General features: G+C 41.1%; 1 protein-coding gene across 1 annotated transcript in view; it reads right to left on the bottom strand.

Moving 5' to 3' along the window:
* Positions 1-24,602, bottom strand: part of grid1b (glutamate receptor, ionotropic, delta 1b) — a 210,679-nt gene that overhangs the window by 152,235 nt on the left and 33,842 nt on the right. Inside the window, exon 2 of the mRNA XM_036573167.1 lies at positions 4,507-4,712. Within this exon, the coding sequence (XP_036429060.1) occupies positions 4,507-4,712 (206 nt within the window). The remainder of the gene's footprint in view (positions 1-4,506; positions 4,713-24,602) is intronic.

Raw genomic sequence — 24,602 nt, forward strand, 5'->3', positions numbered from 1 at the left:
AATGAATCTCAATGAGCAATGAATCTCTTTTATTGAGTCAGTCTAGTGAATCTTTTGTACCTTGGAAAAGAAAGACTTATACCTTAATGTCCGTAGTAGTTCAGAAATGTATAAGAATAGCTTTTTTTAGACAAACAGTCTTTGTTTCATTGTGACTGCTAACTGCTTAGCTTGCCAACACTACTTGCTAGAGGGGCTTATTTGAAAGATGGACTGTTCTGAAAAAACAAACAATAAGAGGCATGGCGCCCAATGAGAGTCTACTATAGTATTTCCAAAATTAAAACTGGCATCCATTATCAAGACTACCCATAACGTGATGTAAATGTGTCACTACAGTAACATCTCGGTGCAGTCTTGGAAAGTCTTCTTCTGTGGTCTCTGTCATTTGTACTGCAGTGCAGAGTTTCTAGCTCACTGGTAGACAGCAGAACAGGGCAACAGTGAAACTGGGTGGCACGGTAACTGCAAACCGACCTAGACATCTCTTTCCAGAAGAGCTTGAGCTGCATCTCTGAGCTCATCAGGATGGCCTGTCATGGCTGACAGCAGAAACAAGACAGCTGGCTCGTTTTTTCTAAAGGCCAAAGCGTAGCCTGTCTCACATGCCCCCCCAGTGACTCGCCCAGATATGGGAAGAAAACACTCATACGCACAGGGAGGAAAAAAAGCAAGAAAAAGAAAAAAAAAGAAGTAAGGTGCACTCAGTTACTGAAGCGAATGGAGATGGTAGAGGTCAAGATTCACAAATAGTAGTCCATGTTTGTTCGTGTTTATCCATTGTCTAAGAGTACAGGGTGTATCTACCAGTATTTTTCTTTTTCATACAGTTATGCGGACACTAAGCTTCACTTTAACGTTCTTTATAAATTAGGTTGTCCATACTTTGGTACTCAAAAAGAGGACATGGCTGGTAGGAGGTGGCACAGGGCAGAGAGTAGAAGACAAATGTCAATGTGAAAGCAAAGCCAAATCCTCAGCATTTTAGGCAGTTTTGAAATCCAAGCTGGAAGCATTTTTTAGGTCCCAAAAAGAGGACATGTCCCGGAGGTTGTATGGTCACCGTTTATTAATACTGTCCTATAAATACTGTGAAATGTTTGCTTCCTGTATTTTCCAAATTTTTGCCTAGTGCACTATATTTAACTGTAATGAAAGGTATCTCTAACTTAAGGCTTCAGCATACTTTTTGCAGAGACAAAATTTGCCTGGCTTCAGCGAACTGTGATGTAATTGCAGAGAAAACGAACAACTGCAGACGTTTCATGGAGGCTTCGTTTGCTGTGTCACGCACATGGCAGCTAGGCAAATTTCCCGGATGAAGATGCTATGAGACAAAGCCTGTGATTGGTCGGTAAAAGGCTACGTTCACATTACCAGGCTGAAGTGGCACAAATCCGATTTTTTGCCCTCATGTGACTCAGATCTGATGTCTTCAGGGCTGTGTGGACACGCAAATCTGATCTTTTCTAATCCAACCTGAGTCACTTTCATATGTGGTCCTAGATCGTATACGTATCCTATTCGTTGCCATGCAACCTTAATGTGAAGCTCAGATCGGAATTCATGTGTCCCACTGCCCATGCACCATCATTCAGCGTTACCATGGCAGCAGCACCTGTAAACGGTGGAAAAGCAGCATGTTACCTTTTTCGCCTTCGTCTAGCTCTAATAATAAACAGCTGAGACAGTTCAGAGTTAATTATCTTCGCAGTGAAGGTTCGTTCTGTTCGTTTGTTTGCTGATGATGCATGTGATTCATTCACGTGACGTTACTGAGTAGGATGTGCTCATGCGGGTCATTTCAGGATGCTGGTTCGTTCACATTAATGACAGATTTGAATCACTTACCTAAACAAGTGTGAACAATCGTGTCAGAGAGATCAGATTTGAGCAAAAAACCAGATTTAAGAGGAGTGCCATGAAACAAAGATTGACGACTTTGAGGAGTTTCGTTTCGCAAGAAGTATGCTAAGTGCTTTGGCAGACACACCAGTATTTCACTGAGAAACAAGCATTTGTTAAATAAACAATGAATACCTCCTAAATGTAAGATGTTAAGTGTAGTAAGCACCAAAACATATAGGTTATCTTACATTTAGGTTCACAAAAGGATGAGGCTGACGTTGGCTTCGTATTTGCCAGCTTCTTATTTGAGTTTTCCCATTTCACCTTAAATGGTGGCAGCATCGCCATAGTTAGAACTGTGATAGAATCGTTTTCCACCAGTCAACTTCTGATAAATTGTCATAACGTCACCTGTTGGCGTGGAGCAGGCAACACGAAACTGTGAAAAATATGCGAGCTTGTAAGCTCACGAAGGAGCTTTCGGTTTCGCGCAACCCTCGAGAATTTAATTTCTCAAGAAGTATGCTGAGGCCCTCAACCATACCTGATTGTTTATACTCGTCTGTATTCCTATTTATTTGATGATCTCTTGGTAAATGTCATTTATTACATGAGAGAGTAATGCAAACGATTACTTTTGGACTTAACAGCATCTTCTAACAGCTGCAGGTACAGCATCGTCCCACTCATTTCCCCAGACCAAACTAATTAGCAAGACCTCTAACTGGATTGGTTCATTTTCTTTGTGCTAATGTTCCATCTTATGATCAGCCAATAACAGCATGGAGGAACACTAATTACACCTCCATTAGATGTTGTCCCTCAGATTGTCCTTTGTCTTTTCATCCTCACCACACCAAGTTAAAAAAAATAAAAAAAAATAAAACAGTTCCAAACCAGCTGTCACCACCGCCTCATTTTCATACAACGATCAGTAGAGTCTCCAGCAGCGGGAGGAGTGCCGAACTAAAATTATCCATTCCAAAAATACGGTTGACCGAAAGCGTGACATATCCATATCCATATCCATATGCATGAGAGCTGCACTATTTCATTTTGACAGCGGCGGCTGGTGCGCAGCCAGGATGAGGGCTGGTGTCTGGCTGATGTCAGTACGACAGCGGGACGTTGGTCAGATGGAGCTCCATAAGAGCTTTATGGGGTGCTAAGTGATGTGCAATCTGAATGCAGTGAGGAGAAGAGAAGATCTAGATTGTGGGGGTCTGGTAGGGTCTAGAGAGTCTGGATTACAACCAAAAAAGGAAAAAATATATATATATTACCGGTACATTTTCTGTAAAATTAACAGATGATTCTGTGACTTATTTAATAAAAAAAATGTGTTAAATTACAGTACATATTCTGTGTATATACAGGACAATTCATTTACTTCATATAGGAAACAGTCCACAATTTTACAGTTTGTTATATTAAAAAAATCATTTACTTTCCTTCAACTCAAAAGCTCGTTGGTCTAAGTTTTCAAACGTCATTAAGTGACCACCTGTTTGTTGGAGTGAAAACCTACAGCCACACTGGCTCTCTGCGGCTAAGATTGGACACCCTTGCCCTGTATCCTCCACTAGAACCTGACCAATAATGGCTGGTATCAGCCATTATTGACAACCTGCAGATTTGGTGATATCAACAAAGATATTTCCGATAATATGCCAATAATCAGTGACTTTATTTTGGACGTGGCATCGGCAGGATTCAAACGTGATATTCTGACAATAGAGCAAAAGTTTGCCTACTATGAAGCCAGTTAGCAACTGCTAAGGTAGAAGGCACCATCTGTTTACTTTTATCACAGCAAGGCAAGCTGTACTGGTAAATACAAACACAAAACACCATCATGGTGAACAAAAGAAAAACATGTTAAATGCATCAGGTCCTATGCTTGAGCATGGGGATGAAAATAAGACAATAAGAGGTAATTAAGAGAAACTAAAAGCTCAAAGAATCCTGGGTAAACTTGTCCAAAGTGATGTATAAAAAACAGAATACATGAGGTAAAACCTCCATCAGAAAAAATTCTCTCAACAGAATTTATGACTGAGTTGCACTCTATGGTGATTCAGTTTGCTTTGTTGTTTGGATGTTCATACACTGTGCTCACAATAGTTAGCACAGTGTATGAACATATGTGTTCTTATAATGGAAATATATGTATGGGGTGGTAAAACGTGCCACTTATGAGGGTTCGATCTAGGAAGGTTGCTGGTTTGATCCCCTGAGCCGACAGTATGTGACTGAAGTGCCCTTGAGCAAGACACCTAACGCCCAACTGCTCCCTGGGCGCTGCGGATAGGGCTGCCCACTGCTCTGGGCAAGTGTGCTCACTGCCCCCTAGTGTTCATTAGTGTGTATGTGGTGTTTCACTGCATGGATGGGTCAAATGCAGAGGTGAAATTTCCCTGTTGTGGGACTAATAAGGGTCACTTAACTTTTCTGCCATGTTATTGTACTTTACATCCATAGGCTAATGATAAGTTGCATTCCCAAGGCATTTAATTGGTTTACATATAACCCAAACCCACATATATACTCATATAAACTCACATATAACCCAAAATGTCTTATGAGTATCCTCAGACATTCCAAGTGCTAACAAACTGCACCACATTCACTTGTACACAATAGATCAAGCGCACAGACCTGGTGGATGAAGACCTGGGCTCCACGAGGACTCAGCAGCAAAATGGCTCGTCTCAGTGTATCCCTGTAGCGGTTCAGCTCCTCTGTGCGCATGCTGGTGAACAGGCTGGAGAAAACGCCGCTGATGTTTCTATCTACCCTCTGTAGAGACACGTCGAGACCTTGTCTGGATGTCTGGTCCAAAAAGCCCTGCAGTCCACGGATATCTGTCGGTTGAAAAGCACAATGGTTAGACCAGGTTGGGTAAAGTTACACTCAGGTCAACTATAAAAACAACAGTAGATAAACAGTTAATGGACTGTAGTAATAGAATATTGCTGTTTCATCGTGAAATTTACACAAAATGTAAAAGCAACAGGCATTTTCAAATCATGTCAAAAACTGAAAAACACACAAGAAACCTACAGCCTCATATCTCTCTTTCTACACTTGCTTGACTCCAGAACATACAGGAGCTTATCTCACTTTCTTCAGAGGCACCTTGAAGACCCATCATAATGTAAGACCTGAGCTACTTCAAGCACAATGACTCCCTGGTGCAGTTCAGGTAATTACAGGCAGTGTGTGCTCCACTCTGGGCAGCGAACCACCTGCCAGGACTGTCTGCCAGGGAAGGGAAGAAAGCACAGGGACTGTGGGTAAATTTGCACCATCTCTCTTGTGTTCTTGAAAGCCTGTTACTCACTAGTGTCACATGTGGAGAGGTCCCTGTCGCAGGTTTTAATGACTCTCATCTACAGCCTGCTTGATTTTACATGTATGAATGATAATTTGTGTGGACGAGCCAAAGTGCCGCATTACTTCCTGACTGTGTACTCTGGCCTTCCCAACAAGCCGCGACTTCAAACACAACAGCGGAAGCTTCTAGTGAGGGAGGAGTTCTTTCAGACACCTGCAGAATATGGGGAATTATAATTAGGAGGGAAATATAGGTGGTTGAGACTGCACTCTAAGAGCGGTTTAAGAGTTCTTCAATTGCTCCTTCCTGGGCACTGTTCCTGTCTATTAGCCCAGACAGACACCTTGTAAAAAACCTGCTCCTGCCTGCCGAATCCACCTGTTTTTTTTTGTTTTTTTTTAAACCTTCCTTACTGCTTAGTGTCACTCCTCTGTCTTTGGAGAGTTGGAGTGGAAAAAAAGCAAGAAAGGAAGTAAGTCTTCACACAGAATGAATGGAGTGTCCCTATAAAAGTCAGCATTTTAAAACGTGGCGAGACGTTTGTGAGAACTGGAAACCAATTACCAAGCATACAATAAGACTTGTGCAGCGTAGCATACATCACTTAAAATGTCTGGATTTGCTTTCATGTTTGCATTCACCTTCTATGGTCTGCCCTGTGCTGCTACTCGGCCCCCTGCCCCATGACCCTAGTGTTTGTCTTTTTTGAAAACCAATAAATGGTCACTCTTGATTTCCCAGTATAAAAGTGATGATATTTACACATTGCCAAGGAAACGAATTCTGGCTTGACAAGTGCCCTAAATTTGGCCTACATTTTTAACACAAACACTCTCAGAGCTGAAATGACAAAGGCGTTATGTTATCACACTGAATTCAGTGTTAAGATGCCACTCAAAGCTTTGAATAGTACCAGATGACTCACTCAATAATGTCATTCCGCTGGTGCTATTGCACTATATGACCAATAACATGGCAACCATGAATCTACTTTGTGTAGTGCTTAAATTTTTGCTTTTTAGGCACAAGACTGCAGTTTGCATGGTTTACATCTCTAAAATACTATTTGAACTCACTGAATCCAAGATGCAGATTATGCAAAACTATGCTAGCATCTTTGTTGGCCCACTGCTCTCTCCTTCAAAAAGAACAAGCTGGTGTCTGAAACTTTGGGCAGGCTCAAAGATGCGAGTTATGCTTCGCCCCGCTGTGTTTCTCCTGGTTGTGCCAGCGGCAGTAAAGCGAGTGGTCCTGGTGGGCTAGTATGAGGCTTTCAGGCTTCAGCAACAGCTGCTCAGGCCCCACTGAAATTTAACTGTGGCGCTTAGGGGAGAGATCATAACAAGAGATAATCAAAGAGGAACGGAGGAGCAAATCCCATCAAACAAGCCCAATCTCTAGCCAGATATCCTGCCAGGAGTGGAAGAAGGGATTAGTGGAAGAAAAAGTGAAACGGTGATGCCTTGCCTGATGCACTTGGCTTCTGTTCTGGGCTTTCCATCCCTTTCTTTCTTTCTCTCTCACCTTCCTCTTTGTTCCTGGTGTTGTATCTATGTTTTCTTTTTTTTTTCTTATGTCTCTCCATCTCTTGCTATTCTCAAGGCACCGTGAGTCATAATGACCACAGTCACTCATTCGCTTTCTCTCTCTCTCTCTTTCTTTCCGTTCCTCTGCCACTTCCACTCTCTTTCTGTCCTCAGAAAGAGAGTGAGAGAGGGAGGATGATATAGAGATTGACGGGGCAAATATGGGTTGGTGTGCGATTCTGGTTGACAGAACGTCAGATGTGAAGCAAAACAGCAGAGCGAGGAACCCAGGTGAGGTACACACGATGCATACTGATCCCCTGGCCGGTGCATTTCCTTAACACTCAATCCCAGAAGCTCATGAATTAAGATGGCTCCTGTTTGACATGTGACAAGCATGCACGGCTCTTGCTCCCGGACATTTGTGCTGCCTCCAAATGAATATCAGCTAGTGCTGTTGTCGAGATCACTGGAACTGAGACTATGTCAAGACCAAGACTAGAACAAATAGAGTATGACTCAAGACCAGTACAGTTCCAGTCAAGAACAAGACTTCAGAATACACCGTAAATTTATTTTTAGAAGAAGACATATTGACAGTAATGTATTACTCTCATCAACCATATTTCCTTTTTTGAATATTATAAATATCCACATGCATATTAGGAGTTGAAAAGTAGCAGTTTTAATTTTTTTTAATTAAATATCAAAAATCCCAGGAAAAGAATCAACTGTATCACCAATAGGCTCCTCTAAAAACACATGCTATAAGTTGAACTACATACTTAAGGACTTAAGTGCTTCAGTTTGAGCTGTAAAGTATTAAACTCAGTGTTGGAAAGTGAATATATACCCCCATTAGCTTGGCACTAACCTAACACTGCAAAACCCCTAAAGACTGAATCCCATAGTTAGTTGAAATTATCATTATTGTAGTGGTAATCAGATAGTTATTAAGAAAAATGACACTTATGAAGTGAAAGTTTCTACTTTACAATTGGCTATACAGTGACATACACGATACGCCCAAAAGTTTGTAGACACCTGCTCATCCATTGTTTTTTTTGTTTTTTTTTTCTGAAATGAAGGGTACTAATAGGGTCTTGCTTTACTGCGGTAACAGCCTCTACTGTCCTAGCGTTATACTTTTATTTTTGAACATTGCTGTGAGGACTTGCTGAGGTCAGGTGCTGATGTTGGTTGATTAGTTCTGGACAACAAATGCAACTCCAGCTCATTCCAGAGGTATTGGACGGAGGCTCATTACTCCATAGAATGCAGTTCCACTACTTCACAGCCTGATGCTGGGGGCTCAGACTCGTGTGTGGCTGCTCCAGAACATTCTGTTGGTCAGTGCTTTATTATTGAGATTATAAAAGCCATGTACAATTGAGCAGCTATATCAGCAATTAGTGCACCTTATATTAGTTGAGTTAATTCATTAAAAGGAATATCAAAATACTTTTGGACATATAAAAGTCCTCCACGAACTCACTTGAATATCTCATGTTTTATTTGTTGTTGATACAGGTTATGCTAAGTAAGCTCTCATGCTGCCTGTACTGTAAATGTCTCTCCAGAATTCAATACAGGATGCTGTATAAAACTGTAAAAGAAATTAAAGTATCAAACTGGCTTGAATACAGTTTGTTATTGCAGAAATGCTAGAAATGATTGACAATAGTGGGTTTTCCATTCACCATTTTGTGAATTGAGAGTGTGCAAAAAAAGGATGTGAAAGCCCAAAGTTCATAAAAGCAATCAGATATTAGAAAAAAGTTTTTATGCTGAGATTAAGTGGAAAAGTTAGAATATTGCTAAAGCTAAAACATGGAAAAAAGTGATAGAAAAGGGTTTTTTTTTTCAAATAAACAATGATGTATCAAGCTGTTAGAAAGAAACAATTGGCCCTACAGATGGTCCAATCATGGTGCTTTCGATATTCTGAAATGACTAATCCAAAGCTCTGCACAATGTGCTCCCAGAATTGTGGTTCCTTTGCATTCCCAGATGCAAGGTGGATGTTGTCGGGGTGGCACAGAGATTTCAGCCCTCATTAGGTGGGTCATTACTTGTTTTGCCAAGTGTCTCTGAGCTGCAAACAATCATAAAAAGATGGCAAATGGCTGTAAAAATAATTCTATTTAAAGCAAAAACCGAGTTAAATCTCTCCATCTTGCTCATTTCAATGCAGCCCCTAATCAATGCAGCCTATGTCATGTAAAGTTCCTTCGCTTAATTGTCATAAATAGAAACACTTTTTTTCTGCTGAAATTTTGTAAATGCCCATAACAGTTGTAAAACGTTTGAATGAAAACCTGGCGAATGTGGTCTAGTCCAATCAGTACAGAGACCAGAAGTCAAGACCAAGACCAAATTAATGAATTATATTTTTATCAGGTAATTAATTTATACTTGATTTAAAATATAGGCGACTAACCTGGGTTAATTTCAGTTCTACAATATGACTTATGGAGGCGAATGATGATAAGGTAAAAGATATTTCCTTTCTTTTATTAATTTTTGTTTGTATATAATCAAACATTTTTATTTATTGACTGCTGAATGAGGAAAGTAGTGTTTTCCCTCTTATTAGCCACTTTATGTGTGAGTTTAATTTTTAGAGATTTAGATGTTGATATTTGATGTGTGTTGATGTACTATTACAGAGGCAAATTTTCAACACAATGTTTTTATGCCAACGCAATATTAAAAAGGCTGTAGTTATGGGCTTCCAAGTGGCGCAACCATCTAAGCGTTGTCTCCTAATAGGAGATTGCAAGTTCGAACCCTGGTGATGCTACAGCCATCCGTGGCCAGGAGTCCAAGAGAACACAGTTGGCCTTGCTCTCTGGGTGGGTAGGATGGCCCCCCTTCTTCCTCCATCACCCAATGCAATGCTAGTCAGCGCAGGCTTTCCAATGACATTGTGTTAGCAGCAGTTTGAAAATTGTAGCAGCTGGCTTCACAGGTCTTGGAGGAAGCCTGTGCTAGCCTTCGCCCTCCTAGCGCTGGTAGTATTGTGTGACTGGGGGAGTGCTAACTAGTGGGGAGAAAATTGGTGGAAAAAAAGGCTATTTGTTAGTTATTAGGCTAACTTATGTAAACATTAGCAAGCTTACTATGCAGTGTTTACCACTGAAGATAAAATATTAACAGCACATATTGGCTTGTTTTATAACAAACAAGGTTTCTGCTTCACTTTTTTTTCAGAGGTCACTCACGAGTGATATGTTGTGGGACTGTGTTTTGCCCATGCTTGCATGTGAAAAAATAGACTTGAAGCATATAACAAAAATTTGTGGACAAGTGCCTGTTGTTGCAGCCGCATTGAACAAGGAGCTTCTGGTTTAAAATGCTGTTCACTTTACATAGCTTTGCTCTCACAGAATAGAGAAAAATAAGAACAAAAATAAAGGAGGCATTTAACCTTACTCCCAGGCAAAAGCAGGAAACCCAACTTGAGTACTGTAACTCTAATATCAATTACTGCATTTTAACATGGTCTTGTACATGAACTGGTCAAAATGGATATGATGTTAAAGTGGGGTCTGTTATTTTCTCAAAGAATGAAGATGCAGCTGTGAAACTAAATGACCTTGAGCCATTTAAATCAATGCTGTGACCAAAGATACCACCCAACAACGGAATCGGAGCTCTGACTGCACTAAACCCTGCCTCTGCTCGTTCCAGATCGACAACCTCCTGGAAGATCTCACATGAAAGATGCCCCGCTGATGAGGAGGACATTTCCTGTAGTTTCTTGCCAGCGGCAGAACGCTGTGGATCTGCTGGCAGCCAAGCAGCATGCTAAACTTGGGGCTGGTGAAAGAGAAGGGCTGCAAGCCAGCGGAGGAAGGGGGGGATCAATCAGCGAGCGGGAGGCGTTTGCTCTTTCCTCTCTACTCTGGGGACACTGTGGGTTTGAATGCCGGAGGCCCCGACTTCCTTCGTCTCCATATTTTATAAACGAGCCTGCGTGTAATGCTGTTGCATGGAAAAACAACCAGCGCCATCACACAGAACACTAGACGCTTCACAATTAATTCCATTGACTAATCTGTGTGATGGATGCAGAGGTTGGTAAAGCATAGTCTTTGCACCGAAATCTTTGTTTTTTATTTGAAATGAGCGCTCAATTTAGCTGAAGACTTACTCAGGACTTGAGCAGGCGGTTGTTTATGGCCTACTGATGCGCATTGATTGCACCCAGGCAAATCAAAATAAATAGAAAAGAAGAAAGTGTTAAAGGCGACCTGAGATCTGACAGCTATACTGCAGCAATGTATTAGAAATTCCACAAGGGAATGTCTCGCTGACAGCTCATTTCACCGCTCTCCCGACAAAAGGCGCTGTTTTAATTACAATCGTCAACTTGCACGCAAACGCGAGTGTGCATTGCAATGTTTATTTCCATTTGAAGCAACCAAGCCCCAAATTATTATTCCCTTCATGAGCTGTCATGGCTGGAATTTATTCTTTTTTTCAGAACTGCAATGGTTTTATAATACCTGTCGTTCAACCTGAAGTTTGCTGAAGTGGCAACCGCAGAGAATATCAGCCAGTGCAAAGCATTTGTGAAATCATCTCAAAAATAACAAAAAATAGAAAGGGACACTCTGTTGGACATCTACATTTGCATAGGCTTTTTAAAATGCTTATCATGGCTTTTTCTTGCTATAAACAGTATAAGCAATTGCTTAGAGGCAAGTATACCCCTTTTTTTTCATTATTGTTTGCACTGATCGTGATATCGACAGGTAGGTATCTTAGAATTGTTTTGCTACAAAGAAAACTGAAATTGTGCAACTTTTTTAGAGTTACAAAAATATTCAAATATGGTGTCCATGTGCTGCTGCAAGCCACCATCTAAAGCTTGAAACAGTCACTTAAATGTTAGTGTTATTGGGTCTTAGAGAGACTGATGAATGAACCACCTCTAGCATCTGAGGAATGAGAGGTGCTGCTGTGAATGAGAGGTTCCGGTGGGTTCATTGTTCTCGGTGCCTTCTGTGCTCCCTAATCTGGAGCAGTGTAGCACGGGGTGTTTCTGAAACAGAAACACACAGTCCTGCGATGGACAATCTGTCAGGACCATCTGCCCTGAAGAGGGATGAGTCTGAGCCACTCATGTACTCGCGCTGTGATGTCATCTGTCTGTCTGCAGTGCTGTTTGGTTAGTGATACTGGCGGGAGGGGCGGAATGGAATGGGATGGTTCAAACTCTGAGATAGGACTTAATGGGGGGAGGGTGTGGACAGTCCAGACAAACCCTGAGACATGAGGGACGTTATACGTCAGAACAGGATGGTCTGAATCGTGGGATATGAGTTAGAGAGTCTCTTGAAGGTGGGGGTGGAGGGCAGGATGGTCCACACTCCTCTTAATGTCTGTTGTAAAGAATGGCATACACATGAAATTAAACTGAAGTGCCATTAAAATATATTTTCTTATGAGCCTAAAAAAAAATTTCATTAAATTGTAATTTTTAGAAGCCCCCCAGGGTTAGACCAAGTCTTAGCTCAACACATTTACCGGATACCCATGCTCTAAATAGTTCTGATCTGGATAATCAAATTTCTGGGATCTATTCCAATGGAACCATTTTGGGGTCAACTGATCAGTTTTTTGGCATGTATTACACTGATCCATGCATTTATATGAAGTTATATAAAATTTTTTAAAACTTCACAATAGAGGAGGTTTATAGGGGAGTAATTCAGCTGGTGTTGAAAAACATTTTTAGGAATGAAAACATAAGTCTAGACCTTTTGGGCAAGGCAATTACTGTTTACAAAGTTGATAATTGGTACTATTAGCATTTCTTTCCTCAGGTAGGGAACAGCAGACTATTATTTTTGTAAAAACAACAGTCTGCTGTTCCAGTTTATTTCCCTTAACTGTGAACTGAACTGCATGTCAGGCCAACCCTATGAATTAAGGTTTGTTGACTGCCCTTAATAAAGCATTACTAGGACTCCTCTCGTTCCCAAAGGGCTTTTATTAAGCGAACTCCAATAGAAGGACAAACCCTCTGGACATCATTTAAAGAACGGCAAATGTCACGGGAGTCATGTCAAGTTTAAGACGATACAGCACCATACAAAACTCCACTATAGAGCCAGCTGGCTGGCCTGAACCCAGTAAGTTCTAAAGAAGAGGGTGAGGGTTAATATTCCTGCTGTGCCAGATTAGACTGGTGGTAAGCCGCTGTGCTGCTGATCCCATCCGAGCATCCTGGAGCATTCGGTGAACTTTCGCCTGTGTCTTCCTCCCCACACTTTCATGTAGCCTCTGCTAACCTGCATGCTCTCTGACTGGCATGCGGCCACGCATAATAGGATTATGGAGGATTTAGATATCTGCTCTCTGGGTATTCCAGGTTACGTCACGTCCGTGAGAATTCAAACTTCCTTTTTTTCTGTTGAGAGGGAGATATAATGACTCCTTAGGCAGGCTGGCTGAGGGAAGTCCTGAGGGGACACTGAGACTTATTCATCAAAATTGCATATGGTCAAATGAGCGCACTGGTAGAAGTGCGTGTAAATGTCAGTGTGTAGTGTAACAGCCTGAAAAATGCCTGATTTGCAGTTAAATTATTGTCAACAATCTCCAGATTATCAGCAATAACAATAAAAATACAAAATAACAATGATAATAATGATAACTTTGCACATTAAAGTGAATGTGCTTCTTCTTTATGTGCACATGAATGAAACTATGCAACTTTTTAGAGAGTTTTGCTTTATGAGTAGATACAATACATGACTGCCTCCATAAAATACAAAACATAGCTCACGTAGAACAGTAGAAGCTCATATACTGCAATACTACATGAATTTCGGGCATGCTTCATGAAAATTGTGTTTATGAGGGCGTGCTGTTGCAAATGATATGTGAAAAGGTTACTAATGTGCAGGCACTTGTTTTCATGCACTGAAGTTAAATCATCAGTTGCACTCACATCACGCATTGTTTTGTCTCCTTAGGACAGTTTCCTGAACCAGACATGGAATTCAGGATGGTCAAATCTGCGCTCGTTTCTGTGCAACACTGATCCATAAGGGCCAGTGTATCCTGGAATGGACAGTGGGCCTTTTGCACCAGATTGCACTTTAGCAACATCAGGACAAAAAAAGTCTCTCCTTCTCTCTCTCAGGCTGCGACAATGCCCTTTAAAAAGTGGACAATGGCATTCTGTTGGCAGCGCATTTTGCTGCTCTGCAGCGCCGCAGCTGTTTCCTGTTTAAGATGCGGTGCTGCACCACCACGCTCAGGAGCAGCCTCCAGAAGAGCCCCAGCTCCGGCACGCGCTTAACAAACCCAGCCTTAAATGGCACGATCAGAAAATGTCACAACTTGACATATGGAAGTTGTGCTTTGCTTTCTCTTAATCAGTCTCTAAACACATATTAAAGAGCTTTGTAGTAGACGCAATTTGACTTGAAATGTCAAAACGTCAAACTAGACACATTTGCTTTTGACTGTAAATAGTGGTTTTGTGTACTGATTCATTGCATGTCACAAGACGCTTGCAGTAAAAAGTGTCAGTCACACAAGCACTCAACGTCTGATTACACTTCTGCGGATGATTACGAAGCGCAGCTTTTGATTGAGATGAGGCCCGACGGTGATGGCACCACTGGAAGCCATTAGCTGGGTGTCTCTTAAGGGAGTTTTATGCAGGTGCTGCTCTGTGGGCAGCCATCAAAGACAAGGAGCATACACGTAGTGGAGCATCTCCCTTTATGGAAAGATCTTTACCCACTTGGCAGAACATCGCAATCCCAAGTCACTCCTCAGAGCTCCCTGTGCAGAAAAGATTTGAGCAATACAAGGCCTTTCCTCTTCAATAGGACCGAGTGCAGCCAAAATTGCTCATAATGCCTCACATTCTCAGGATTGTCTTTTCCTTTTTTTTCAAGAGTTTCTTTTCTTTTTTTTGTCATTTACTTGAACAAGAGTGCAGGGGAAAGTAGTGGCACAGCGAAACGGTTTCAGCTGACACTTTACAAAGGCTGGTGTCAAAACACAGAGATGTTGTAAAGTGTAGTGCAGCTGTTGCACTGTACAAAACAGAAAAGGCAATTTTCTTGACCAGATACTTACCTTGTTGTTGTGATAATGTTTTTCCCCTTTACCACTAAACAAGCATGCCCAAGAAATTTGTATATTTTCTACTAGGGTCCGACCGAGTTTTTAACTGAAAATACTGGCTGATATGAATTTAGATTTTATTTTTATGCTCCAGCAGTTTTAGTTAAACAGTAAGTTACTAAAACAGTTAAAGATATCATAAAGTCACATTTGTTCAACTAAAATAAACAAACTTGGGTGGAGCTACCAAAAGTTCCAATTTTGGTTCCATAAGACTTTCATAACATCTGCCTTAGGCCTATATGGACAGCTTATTCCAACAAGTGTTAGTTGTTATAACATGTAACAGGTAATATGACATCAAAATTAGCAAAAGTAGCCTTTATGACAAATGAAGCTTGTTGGAATAAAATCTGCATAAATGTTAGTGTATGTTTGTCAGTTGTCATAAAAGGCTCATGTAGCCTTACAAATGCTGCCTTTCAGTAAAGTGTTACCAAAAGTTACTTTTTGGGGTTATAACACACTAAAGGTGAAGTTGGACATGAAGCTTTGGTCATGTTTGGTGTTCTGTTTTGAAATGTACTAATTCAGTATGCATTGCTGTAATATAGACAGCATCTCGTATTAGGTTCCCCAGTGCCACAACCACATAAGTTTTCGCTCTGTCGACAGAAGATCTCAAGTTCCCAGTGATGCTGCGACCAAAGAAGTCACTACTTATCGTTGCAACATTGGCAATAAAACCTTGGGTCATCTGTATCAGCCAACTAATCTATCACGCCCGAATTTCCCAAAAACCACTTCACGGTCACTCACTGGCTAATATAAGACATCACCATGATTCACACAGAATGGGAGTTGTCTGCAGGCCCCGCCAAGAGATGAAAGCCAGACTTAACAATTCTTCCAAATCTGAGCTTGAATCAGAAGAAAAGGCAAAATGTCCAAAGTGTGGGATTTGTCTCAGGGCTCCCACCAGTGTCCCAAGTGCCTGTCTTACAGTCTGCTTGCAGCACCAGCCTTTTTGCTGCCAGATGCTGCTCCTGCTGATGCATGCCACACAACGGGATTACAAACGTAGCGGCAAATCTCGGCGTAATCCGCCGAGGATTGGCTTCCTAGGAGCTCATATGTTGGCAGGCGGAGCCCACCTTGGCTTCACATGTTCATAATTCATTCACTTATACTGGTTTATTTTAGACGCAGATAACGGCATCCCTCTGATCCACCCCCAGGGTTCTTCGAAAGCACAAGCATTAAGAAGGGCCTTGAAGGCCTGGCTCAAATCAATGTATTATTCATGTTTAACACATCCAGTTCAGGCCAGTGAGTTGCTGAGCTTCCTTCCAGGAAACTCAACCCAGAGGCTTGGAGCTGTTTCACACAGGAGACAAATGCCAACTGTGTCCAAAGCACACAGCAGAAAGACCTGTTAGTCATAGAGAATGGCTAGCTGTCCATTGCCTCAATTCACTTCTTAAAAATGACGTTTGGATGGGTTTTATGGTCTGGGTGGCACTTTAGACGACTGGTAAAGGTTTGAAGGAAGAGTTTTTAGAACACTTTGTGCCAATCAGATTCTGTTCACACTATAGTCTTTGTTTAAAATTCAAACGGTAATTGACCACTATTACTATGGCTAACAATATATTGAAGGCCTATAAATAATTACTGACCAAGGCAGGTGTAGGATTGCATTATTGTCTCCTTCAATGTAAAGCACAGAGACTCATGCAAGCACTGAGTGTAGTTAAAAACATCTTTGTACTCGGTCCTTATTTGAAGCTGGTTATTTATTTTACAGCTCTTGTCCATTGGCTCACTGTCATGTTCACAGTATGTTCTGCAAATGCTCCAAGATTAAATTAGATATATGCTATAGGGCTCAATTATTTCTAATAAGTGTTTTTCTCTCGCAGCTTTCATCTTGCTTGCAACAAAAATGTCCATTTCAAACATAAAATAATAAAGTGCTCTTCATGTGTTGGCATCAAACTAAAGCCAGAGAGCCTGTGTATGACATCTGCAGCTAAAAATGCTGCAGCCATTGTGGACCAGTGCATTCACAGCAGTCTGTAACTAAGGACCTGGCATGAGTCATCAGCATGCGCAAGGGGAGGGACAGGCAGGAGCTCTCACATAGGGTGTGTGTGTGTTGGGGGGGGGCACAGAGAGAGAGCTTGCCTGAAGGATGCCTTTTCTTCTCCAGTCAGGAAGAAGACCACAGAGTGGCAGGCAAGTAGCTGTGTGTCTCTGGATTACTTCCAGATTGTAATCCCTTCTACTGGGTTTGAATATGTAGTACACCCGCTGGGATTACGTTGCGCTTGCTCCATGACTTAAAGGTCACAGGCATCAAGTTTTAAGCCACGAAAGCTGCTGCTGCTCCTCTGGGTGTGGGCTTAAATTTGCAGGCGATCAGCACTTGTCAAAATCTCTTGGGAGACACTAAAATTATGGCCACAGCTTTCAGGGAAGATGTTCTGGATCGAGATGAGGACTAGCATAAGACTAAACGACACTGGCAATACTTATTTTCTGTCCAAAACTGTTTTTACTCCAGCACTTGGTTATATGTTAGTCAAGAAAGCTGAGCTAAAGATATATACAGGGAGTTCTTGAGTGGTGCAGCTATCTAAGCCAGAGGCCACCAACCCTGGTCCTGGTGATCTGTCTTCTTAAAGAGACTAGTTTCAACCATAACCTGTCGCACCAGCTCCAACCTTTGCAGGTAAGCAGGTCTCCAGAAGGAGGGTTAGTGACCACTCAACTAGGCATTGGCCATATCACTGGGAGACTGCAAGTTAAATCCCTGGTAATGCCACAGCCACCTGTCAGCATAATTGGCCTTGTTCTCCTTGGGTGTTTAGGATCACTCCCCTATATTTACTCAGTGTTCTCCTCAAAATGTGTTGAGTTGTCCAATGATGCTGTATTAGCATCAGTTTGAAAAGATGCAGTGCTGCTTCATTTGTCACAGAGGAGACATATGCTGGCCTTCACCCCCCCCCCCAGCTTGGAAGCATCGGGTGACAGGGGAGACCTAACTAGCTAATGCAATGACAATGTCTAAATTCGAGCAAAACGTTCAACCTGTATGGGTCAAACTAAGTAAAGATCCCCAAGATAAGGTAGTACCTTATCTTCCTTAAAGCATTACACTGTGGTCTTGTTCACGTAGACCCATTAAAACATTGATGTAAGGGCTTATCAGCACATTTCTGTGTTTGGTAAAGACAAAAAAAAGACATTTTTGCTCCTTCAATCAAATCAAGGTGTAAATTCAACACAGTAGAAATTCATTTCTCACACAGCACTGTTTTTCCCATGTGGCTCCTGTCTTCCCGCCTCCAGGGCTACAGCACAGTAACCCTCCCACCCTTAGCAGCTGGGTGATGGATGCGCTGGAGAGACGCCTCATTGGCAAGAGCTCGAGCTATCGAACCTCCTCACCTGAGGAGGGACGCGTGATGGGTCCATCCATCCCTGAGCCGCAGCCACTGAACTGCAACCGAACACACGACGGCTTGAGTCCAGTCATCCACACACACTCCATGTGTCTGCTGATGGACTGAATCACAAAGTCAACAGGTACCGGGGATTTATAGACTGCGGTGACAGAACGCACTCTGAGAGTTATTGAGAATGTTTCTCTGGTTTACTTCATAGTGTAAAGCTCTATCTGATTTATTCAGATTCATGTGTTATCCAAAAAATGTGAAGTACCTTGGGTAACACAGAACCACTCGCATATGCGTAAAATGCTAGAGATGGATGACCACAAGGCATCAATCTGAACCATAGATATATGCATCTAGATTGCCGATAGGGGGTACACTACAGAAGCCACTGCTCCTGAGGCGCATCCTTCCTGGAAGCAAGTGATCCCCTTCATGTTGCAGTGATCTTTGCAGAATTGTAAAGATCTTTTTCATTATGGTGTGCATCACAATCAAGTATATTTTGGTTTGAAGAGAAGCACAACATTATGTTAGGCTCATGCATATGCATGCCCATACAGCCTGGTGTGGTATGCTGGCATGAGTTTGCTCAGCACAGTATTCAAACAGCACAAGACTTCCAGTCACACTTCACTGCTAAAAAATGCCAGACATCTGATGCCCTTCTGCAGTGAGAAGAGACTTTCATTGGGACTTCATTTGGCAACTGTCTAAGCCAGGGTTGGCAAACTGCAGTCCTGGGGGGGTGTCCAGCAGCTTGGTGATTTTCTTGCTCTTAACATCCCAACTAAACCTGGCTATTACCTGATTAGCTGAATCAGGTGCCTTTGAGAAGGAAAATCATCTAAATGTTCTGAACTGCACCCCTGGTCTAAGCGTTAGCCCTATCGTCACCCCTGTTAATGCCACATCTATTCATGGTTGGGAGTCCAAGAGATCATAATTGGCCTTGCCCTCTGGGTGAGTAATGACCCTCCCTCTCCCTCCGTCACTTAGTGTGATGCTAGCCAATGTGGGCATCTGTAACTGACAAGTATGTCAAGCTGTCCAATGACTACATTGGCAGCATTGGATGCAGTAGTGCTTTACATGACTTGGAAGAAGCATGTGCTAGCCTTCACCCTCCCTGCTTGGCATCATTGCTTGATAGGGGGAGACCTCGATAGTAGCCGTGACTAAACTGGGAAGAAAGATCATGCGACACATAGGAGGAAAACTTCTCAGGCCTATCAGTCCCCCACCCGCTGCCATTATTGCACAGCGTTTGTGGAGAGCATAATTATCATTTTTCCATTATCATAACGCGCCTCTTGAAGCTTGACACTGCTGATGCGCAAAGTCTGTTTTTGTCATTAAAGCTATCAGACACAATTATTAACTGAATGTGCTTGCAAATAAATTAGACAGTGCCCATTTCAGCAACATGCAAACTATCAGATCGACACACAGCCTGCCTCATTTATGTCATCCTGTAACACAGAAGCCAGAGGTAGCTGTCTGCACTCAGTGTGTTTATCGAGGCTACTCCACAACTCATAGTTTTAACAGGGGTCAGAACACAGGCAGACTACAATAATCCATAACCATGAACCAGAAACAGGTCAGGCTAAGATCCAAACCTGAAGAGAAATACAACAAATGTGGCTAAACTATGGTGAACACATCACAAACTTACATAGGTTGGATAGTGACTTTATATGCACTGATGAAATCACAAAGGACCAGGAGTATAAGTACAGACTATTTCAGAAAAGACTACAAGGTTCCAGAATGCGGCAAAAAGGCATTCTGGAGTGTGGTGGTCAAAATATTTTGGTGGCTTAAGAAGTAATTGATTTATCATCTAGCAGAACGCTGTAATTTGGCAAATGATAAATACATTTGGCCATTTTTCTTGAAATTGTAGGTTTTTCTTCTTTGGCAAAGCTGTAAATCACCTTCTCCTTGTCCATTTCAGCGTCCTTTTTCTATGTAGATAAAAACTGACATGGAAAGCGTGCCTGTGCACCCTCCATCTCATAAACATCTTTCAGATATCACTTTCAGACATCTGAATCTAAACTTGCCCTTTGCAGCTGTTTGAAGAGGAATTCCACCAATTTGTGGTTTGATTTGAAATGCTCAGTTTAAAAGAATAAATATTGTTCACAGTGGTGCTGATAGGAACCAGACGTCTGAAGAGTTTAATGCCTTGTTTGCCTGCCTGATGCCTGAGATATTGTTTTACAATACTTTAAGATAACATTTTGAGCTAAATTGTACGTTTTTGATCCATTCACAGCAAAAGAAAAAAAAAACACACAGACAAAACAGTCTCTAAAGAAAACAAATTTTGCATTCACTTCTATTTTATTATTATGACCATTACCAATAAAAGCTCAGAAAGCACCTGTAGGTTCACTGGTGAATTTAGAGAGCAAATAAAATGGCTATATTGTAAATATCACAACACCTGGTTCCTATCACCACCACTGGAAAGAAATAAGAGTTGGTAAGTTTGTCTATAATGAACTATTTCACATCAAACCAAACCTTTGTTTACATCTCAACTGTTTAATTATCCAAACATTTTGAAATGCCACTTTAAGAGACTGGTATGACTGAAGCTCATGCACCACTGCGGAGTAATGTGTGGTCAAAATATTTTGGATTTCAGATGTTAAACATCAGAAATCTGAAAATGTTTACTACATTAGTGATGTATATCTACAGCAGCCCCTTAGGGGTTGTGGGATGTCTGAAAAAGCTGTTGAACTGTTATAATTGCTGCCTTGGGTAGCTCTGTTTTTCCACAGAAGTAGGAAAAAAACTTCTTGAGATACAGGATTGATATGAATTAGTAATAAATGAATATGCATGATATAAATGGAAAAAAGTTTTCAAAAAATAGCCCAATTATTCTGCAATTACTTGTATTTGTCATATGATAATAAACACAAAATACAGTGATTATACCTAACCGTTCTAATTAGTGAATTCAGCTACTTGAGATGCACTCATTGCTGACACAGACATTCAGTTGCAAACACAGCTTGTATAATCTCCACAAAAAAGCATTGACCAGTAGAATGGGACACTCTGGAGCCTAAGGTCGCCATGACCATTGCAAAGCATTGGCTAGAGGAGTATAAAGCCTCCCAGCACTGGACTGTGGAGCAGTGGAACTGCATTCTCTGGAGCAATGGAGCGGCAACCAGTATCTTTGGGGTGAGTTAGAGTGATCCTAAACTAATCGTCCAACATTAGCACCTGAGCCTGCTAATGCTCTGAATGCAATCAAATCCTCACAGCAGTGTTCCAGTATCTAGTGTAAAGCCTTCCCAGAAGAGTAGATGCTGTTACAGTATTCGATTAATACTCTTGATTTCAGAAGAAATGCTGGAAGAGCAGGTGTCTACAAACTTTTGCAGTGTACTTTAAAATTTAGACACTGTAGTGGACCTGTGAGAACCTGATCGTGACCCCTCTACTGTCTAATTTTCACGCTCCGATTATAATAGTAATAAACTACAATAAAAATACAACAGAAATAATATGACAGGAATGTTAAAATTAAGAAATATAGTGAAAATGATATTTTATTTATTATTAAGTTTGTTTGTTATAGCTGTAGGAAGTCTCGTGAGCAAAGAAGTACAATAGCTTAAACATTTAATAGGTTTAAAAGTTCTGTAGATGCAGAAGTCTTGCAAACTGCAAGATTTTCTGTCTTGTATTCATTAAGTTTTTTAAAAAATGCTATTCATCCAGCTATCAGTGCTGGATGGCTTATCTAGAGTAGTGATATCATCTAGCACTACAGATATGTGTAGCTGTGTACATCATTTGTATACTTATGGAAAGTGACTTCACACGTCTTCATAATCTGACCCAGTGGCAGCATAAAGAAAAGTAAAATGGGCCAAGCACAGAGCCTTGTGGTACACCACAGTGGATATCATGCTTAGCTGAGACACCTTTTACCTATACTAACAAAATATCGTCTTCCAGTTAAATACATAGAAAACCAGTTGAACACGGTGTCAGAAAGACCGACAAAGTTGTCAGAGCATTTAAGAAGATACAATTTCTAATGCAGCAGCTGATCAGAAATACTGACACATCGCCTGCGTCAGCATTTGTTCTCAGATCATTTACTACTCTCACTAATGCTTATTCAGTGATATGATTTGATCTGATGCCAGACTTGAATTTTTCATGAATGCCATGTTAGCACTTTTAGCCACCATCTGCTTTTAGTATCTGTGAACACAATAAAGCACAAGCAGATATGCATGTTTGTGTTTCTTATCATGAAGGTTTCTTGCCATGAATTCCCTCCACCTGTATCTCACAATCATACTCTCAGCATTGAAGTGCCATGATTATTCCTGCAGAATTGGTCTTGTCTGCAGGCTTCATGCTGTGATCATGCAGGGAAAGGCGACTAGAACAAATTAGCTTTTCGATAGCAGTCAAAGGGCATTTCAAATTGCCGTAGTGTTTGAGTTCCTTCTCCCTCTCTCTCTCTCTCTCTCTCTCTCTCTCTCCACTTTCCTTGCTCTGGATTGTCATGAAAGAAGGACTTAATACAGCCTTTTGTGTTTGAATGCTAATTCCGACTGTCTATCTGGGTGTGCTCTGGGAGGCGAGCCAGCTGCATGTGCCACTCTCTGCACAGCGTCGCTCTCTCAGGTTTGATGGTGGAGATGGACAGATGGATGGAGGCTGGAGCCCATTAGAGGTGTAATAGATCTAAGCATAGCATGAAAAACCCCACCCACCCCCTCACCAGTTGCGCTACTCCAGAGGATGTGCCAAAGGACTTCATTCACGACAAGGCTTCGCATCAACTCCATTTGAATGCTAATGGCCCGAGAATTATTGTGATCTTGCGAGAAACCATGAAATGCCATTTCGGTTATTATACTGTGATTACAATTATGAAAGCATAACTGAATTGAGATACATTATGTACATTATGCTCAGCACTGAATTAACTCTTGCAGCGTTTATTCCAAGACCAAAAATCCAGCCTCTTACCAGGATTGTGCGCAATATACCATCGTCCAGTTGTGTCCCCATGCCGTTGCCGATTGCGTGGGGGCTTCTTGTTAAAATGTTAAAATGGCTAAAGCTTACTGTGTTAAGTTAGCCTATCGGCTACTGTTACTGTAGTCTACTGTTGTTACTAGTCAGTGCGACATTAGCACCAACTAGCTGCAGCTTTAGCAGTTTCTTTGCAGTGCTATAGAATGTCCTGAAGCAAGACAATAAATCAGAGGAGAGAAAAAAAAAATCACCCATAATTTATGCTCTGTTTCTGGCAGTAGTATGTCAAAATATTGATTCAGTGTCTAGAAATAATGACTTAGTATTTTGTAAAAATGATTTACAATATCTGAAAACTGACTTATTTTCTCAACATGCTATATTACCGTGTCAGAAAAAAATGACTTATTTTCTCAAAATATTGATAACTTTGAAATAATGACTTATGTCAAAATAATGACGTATTATCTCATAATAATGACTTATCCTGAAATGATCACTTTTTTGAAATTTAATAACTCATTTTTTTTAGGTCAACCTAATGTCTTAAAATAGTGACCATTTTAAGACATTAAGTCAATGTTTCATTAAAAAGTCATGATTTTGACATACTAATCAATATCTTGTGAAAATAACTGTAATATGCTTTCTTTCCTTGCCCTTGTCTGTGTCTGCTTTCCCCTTTTGTTTTCCTTCCCTCATTCCATATACCTTTGTTTGTTTTGGTTTCCTGCTCCTCCTTAGCTCCGCCCTTTTGCCACACCCCTCACTTGTGGCTTGTGTGTAACCCCACCCAGTAATTACTCCCAGGTGTTTCTTGTTTGCACAACCCATTAGTTATACTCCTAGTTTTTGTGTTGTGGTTGCTTGGCATTGTTTGTTCTATGTTCAGTTGTAGCTTTGTTGTCCTGTGGGGGGATTTCACAAAGCAGGATTTCTCAATTGCACCAGATAATTTAAGTCTACAGTCAAGTCTGTCCAGTAGGAAAGAGCTGAGGGACATTCCTATTGGACAATCTTCAACTTTAGGCTTATGTTTTCTGGCTAACTCAGAAATCTTGCTTGGTGTGATTTTCTTTGTGATTTGTTTGTTTGCAAATGATCTTGTTCTTTCTTTTACTTTTCCAGTCTCCACAGTTTAGCTTTGTTTTACTCTTTGTAGTTTTCTTAGTTTCTTTTTTTTTTCCTGTATTTTTCTACTTTGTTTTTTGCACATGCATCTAGCATTTTGAAATAGTAATTTAGTATGTATTCTGGCATCAAGGTAATATGTCACTAAGTCAATATTTTGAGAAAGTA

This window comes from Colossoma macropomum, unplaced genomic scaffold (genome assembly GCF_904425465.1).
Source record: "Colossoma macropomum unplaced genomic scaffold, Colossoma_macropomum, whole genome shotgun sequence".
Classification (NCBI taxonomy): Eukaryota; Metazoa; Chordata; class Actinopteri; order Characiformes; family Serrasalmidae; genus Colossoma; species Colossoma macropomum.